Consider the following 5,525-nt stretch of genomic DNA (forward strand, 5'->3'; position numbering starts at 1 on the left):
CCACCTTCCTAAAGAACGCCATGTACACCTTCATAAAGATCACCATGAACACCTTCATAAAGAACACCGTGTACACCTTCATAACGATCACTGTAAACATCTTCATAAAGAACACCGTGTACACCTTCATAAAGAACGCCGTTTACACCTTCATAAAGATCACCATGAATACCATCATAAAGAACCATATGTATACCTTCATAAAGAACACCATGTACACCTTCATAAAGAACACCGTCTACACCTTCCTGAAGAACACCGTGTACACCTTCATATAGAACACCATGAACAATTCATAAAGAACACCGTGTACACTTTCATAAAGAACACCATGAACACCTTCATAAAGAACACCATGAACACCTTCACAAAGAACGCCGTGTACACCTTGATAAAGAACACCGTGTTCACCTTCATAAAGAACACCGTTTACACCTTCATAAAGAACACCATGTTCACCTTCATAAAGAACACCATGTACACCTTCATGAAGAACACCATGAACACCTTCATAAAGAACACCATGTACACCTTCATACAGAACACCGTGTACACCTTCATAAAGAACGCCATGAACACCTTCATACAGAACACCGTGTTTTCCTTCATAAAGATCCCCATGAACACCTTCATGAAGAACACCATGAACACCTTCATAAAGAACACCATGTACACCTTCATACAGAACACAGTGTTCACCTTCATAAAGAACACCATGAACACCTTCATGAAGAACACCATGAACACCTTCATAAAGAACACCGTGTACACCTTCATACAGAACACCATGAACACCTGCATAAAGAACACCGTGTACACCTTCATAAAGAACGCCATAAACACCTTCATAAAGAACGCCGTGTATACCTTCATAAAGAACGTCGTGTATACCTTCATTAAGATCACCATGAACACCTTCATATAGAACACCATGAACACCTTCATAAAGATCAACATGAACACCTTCATATAGAACACCATGAACACCTTCATAAAGATCACTGTACACATCTTTATAAAGAACACCGTGTACACCTTCATAAAGAACACCGTGTACACCTTCATAAAGAACACTGTGTACACCTTCATAAAGATCACCATGAACACCTTCATAAAGAACACCATGAACACCTTCATAAAGAACACCATGTACACCTTCATACAGAACACAGTGTTCACCTTCATAAAGAACACAATGTACACCTTCATACAGAACACCGTGTTCACCTTCATAAAGAACACCATGAACACCTGCATAAAGAACACCATGTACACCTTCATAAAGAACACCATAAACACCTTCATACAGAACGCCATGAACTCCTTCATAAAGAGCGCCGTGTATACCTTCATAATGAACGTCGTGTATACCTTCATTAAGATCACCATGAACACCTTCATATAGAACACCATAAACACTTTCATAAAGAACACCGTGTATACCTTCATAAAGAACACCATGAACACCTTCATAAAGAACCCTGTGTATACCTTCATAAAGATCACCATGAACACCTTCATAAAGAACACCATGAACACCTTCATAAAGAACACCATGAACACCTTCATAAAGGTGAGGTGAGGTGAAATTGGGTTTAACGTCGCGTCCAAGATTATTGCACTTATATAGCGACGTGCATGCACGTGTATGTGTGTGTGTGGCTGCTTGTACTAGTCCGGACTGATGCCGATTTATAGTGCTAGCTCACTGAGATACCATGCCGCAGTTTAACATGAATACCCCACTCAGACACAGTATACTGACTCCGAGCCGACCAGTCCTTGTTTTAGCCCCTTAATGCCGAGCGCCAGACAGGGTAACAACAAGTACAATCTTTTAACGTCTTTTTGTATGACGCGGCCCGGGATCGAACCCCGGACCTTCCGCTCTCCGGGCGGACGCTCTACCACAAGACCACGGAGGCGGTCCCTTCATAAAGAACACCGTGTACACCTTCATAAAGAACACCATGAACACCTTCATAAAGAACACCATGAACACTTTCAAAAAGAATGCCGTGTATACCGTCATAAAGATCCCCATGAACACCTTCATAAAGAACGCCGTGTATACCGTCATAAAGAACACTGTAGCCACCTTCATAAAGAACAACATGAACACCTCCATAAATAACACCATGTACACCTTGATAAAGAACACCATGTACACCTTCATAAAGAACATCGTGTGCATCTTCATAAAAAAACGCCGTGTTCACCTTCATAAAGAACACCGTGTACACCTTCATAAAGAACGCCATGAACACCATGAACACCTTCATATAGAACACCATGAACACTTTTATAAAGAACGCCGTGTATACCGTCATAAAGAACACTGTAGCCACCTTCATAAAGAACAACATGAACACCTCCATAAATAACACCATGTACACCTTGATAAAGAACACCATGTACACCTTCATAAAGAACATCGTGTGCATCTTCATAAAAAAACGCCGTGTTCACCTTCATAAAGAACACCGTGTACACCTTCATAAAGAACGCCATGAACACCATGAACACCTTCATATAGAACACCATGAACACTTTTATAAAGAACACCGTGTACATCTTCATATAGAACACCGTAGCCGTGAGGCTTTAACACAAGGCTACCCCATCGCCACAACCAGGCAAAGACCGACTCATGCAGGCCCTAGGTGGTACGTGACGGGCTGAGGCCTGAACACAAGGCTACCCCATCGCAACAACCAGGCAAAGACAGACTCATGCAGGCCCAGGGTTGTACGTGACGGGCAGATGCTTTAACACAAGGCTACCCCATCGCCACAACCAGGCAAAGACAGACTCATGCAGCCCCAAGGTTGTACGTGACGGGCTGAGGCTTGAACACAAGGCTACCCCATCGCAACAACCAGGCAAAGACAGACTCATGCAGGCCCAAGGTTGTACGTGACGGGCTGAGGCCTAACACAAGGCTACCCCATCGCCCCAACCAGGCAAAGACAGACTCATGCAGGCCCAAGGTTGTACGTGACGGGCTGAGGCCTAACACAAGGCTACCCCATCGCCCCAACCAGGCAAAGACAGACTCATGCAGGCCCAAGGTGGTACGTGACGGGCTGAGGCCTAACACAAGGCTACCCCTTCGTCACAACCAGGCAAAGACAGACTCATGCAGGCCCAAGGTTGTACGTGACGGGCTGAGGCCTAACACAAGGCTACCCCATCGCCCCAACCAGGCAAAGACAGACTCATGCAGGCCCAAGGTGGTACGTGACGGGCTGAGGCCTAACACAAGGCTACCCCTTCGTCACAACCAGGCAAAGACAGACTCATGCAGGCCCAAGGTGGTACGTGACGGGCAGATGCTTTAACACAAGGCTACCCCATCGCCACAACCAGGCAAAGACAGACTCATGCAGGCCCAAGGTTGTACGTGACGGGCTGAGGCCTAACACAAGGCTACCCCATCGCCCCAACCAGGCAAAGACCGACTCATGCAGGCCCAAGGTGGTACGTGACGGGCAGATGCTTTAACACAAGGCTACCCCATCGCCACAACCAGGCAAAGACAGACTCATGCAGGCCCAAGGTTGTACGTGACGGGCTGAGGCCTAACACAAGGCTACCCCATCGCCCCAACCAGGCAAAGACCGACTCATGCAGGCCCAAGGTTGTACGTGACGGGCTGAGGCTTTAACACAAGGCTACCCTATCGCAACAACCAGGCAAAGACAGACTCATGCAGGCCTTCTTTATCTACAATTAGAACGCTAGTTGGATAATTTAGGTAACTGACTGTAGCCAGCTCCCACGTCATATTATTGCTAGATAACCGACACCGACCATATGCTCAAGTCTGGAATGCCGGCTGTGGTTCAGGAAACGAGTCAGCTGGTGATGAAGGACTTACAGAAAGGATTCCAAATATCCTGGACGGGCGGACTAGGAAAGCTCGGTCATGTTGGTAGGAGACATAGTGATGGTGAATGAACCTCATTTGGTACCATTATGTCACAGTGACCTGAAAATCAAATCATGCCATTTCATCCATTCTCTCGCATCAATACGACCATGCCGTCTTGTAATAGAAAGCTCTCTGCAGATATGCTTTGGCCGTCAGCGTTGACTGATGACAAATTCTTTTCGAGTAAATGTTTCACAAAGTCCCCGCACAGAGAACCAACGGCCTAACTTGTTCATAAACTTTTTCTTCATTATGATGTTTTATGTGTGTAAAGCTGTCGAAAAAGGATTCACTAATAACAGCCAATTCAGTTTTCGTGCCCCGAGGCGGTAAAAGAAATGAAAGTTAATTTAAATATCACGCGTGTTCTCTTCGCCACGGTTCAGACTCTCACCCTCGAGCTTCATTTCAAGAGTGAAATATTCATACACAAATACACCCTTCGGGCGAACCAGCTGTGCAACGAGCTGGCTTTCTCGGATTATTAACGCAGGTTTGGAACACGAAGGATAGTTGTTTTTCAACTATAATTATATCGTACGAGAATGGGTTCGGTCTCTAAATTCTTCTGTGTGTCGCATATACACAGGCTGTTGAACAGTTCCGTGCCCGGTCGTGCGGCAACGCTTCTGTGCGGGGGTGATTCACAACTGGGAAGGAGCAGCACTACGTTGATGTAATGTAATAATTACGCTGTTCGTAATACGCTCACATCGGCTCACATTTAAAAGTAGCACCGGAGGGCCAGAACGACGCTAGCGGGCCAATACGGGATTTTAGCGGGCCAATACGGGTTTTGAGCGGGCCAATATGGCTTTGCCGGGCCAATACGGGACTTTAGCGGGCCAATACGGCATTTGAGCGGGCCAATACGACTTAAGCGGGCCAATACGGGATTTTAGCGGGCCAATACGGGTTTTGAGCGGGCCAATACGGGATTTTAGCGGGCCAATGTGGGTTTTGAGCGGGCCAATACGGGATTTTAGCGGGCCAATACGGGTTTTGTGCGGGCCAATACGGGATTTTAGCTGGCCAATACGGGTTTTGAGCGGGCCAATACGGGATTTTAGCTGGCCAATGTGGGTTTTGAGCGGGCCAATATGGCTTGGCCGGGCCAGCACGGCTTTTGCGCGTTTGCATTTCTTACGTTGTAGTAACAACCGAAGGCGATAGCTTGCTTTGGTAGAGAGTGGATCCTGTTTTCTCATAACTATGATATTTTTACATGGAAATATATAGTTTAGGCACTCAATTAAATGAATGGTTTCATATTGCCCATGTTCTAAGTCCCAGGTCAGCCATATTGGACTTTTGCAATATGACAACACCCATATACTAACATGCACGTTTAGAACATGCTTTCAGTGATTTCACCGTGTGCCAGTTTAAGTGGGACGAATGCCCGAGGTGATACAGGACGTACATCTTCAGACTCCTATCGAGTCATCTTCTTGATAGATACATATTTATCAGCCTTAGCTGTCCTAGGAACGAGCTGTCACGTGACAGGAGTGAGTTTTGTGTATCACCGCTTTGAACTGTTATGTCAGATATATGAGGGTGCGTCAGCTTCACATGGGAGGAAACCCCC

At 46.0% G+C, this 5,525-nt stretch overlaps 1 protein-coding gene across 1 annotated transcript; it reads right to left on the minus strand.

Moving 5' to 3' along the window:
- Positions 1-429: 429 nt before the first annotated feature.
- LOC125384505 (NADH-ubiquinone oxidoreductase chain 5-like) lies at positions 430-2,444 on the minus strand. The gene is made up of 2 exons (XM_048403984.1): positions 2,220-2,444; positions 430-1,515 (listed from the first exon to the last, which is right to left on the minus strand). The coding sequence occupies exons 1-2, from the start codon at positions 2,442-2,444 to the stop codon at positions 430-432; spliced, it is 1,311 nt and encodes a 436-aa protein (XP_048259941.1).
- Positions 2,445-5,525: the final 3,081 nt, after the last annotated feature.

Source organism: Haliotis rufescens, unplaced genomic scaffold, assembly GCF_023055435.1.
Source record: "Haliotis rufescens isolate VD_foot unplaced genomic scaffold, xgHalRufe1.0.p SCAF_30, whole genome shotgun sequence".
Lineage (NCBI taxonomy): Eukaryota > Metazoa > Mollusca > Gastropoda > Lepetellida > Haliotidae > Haliotis > Haliotis rufescens.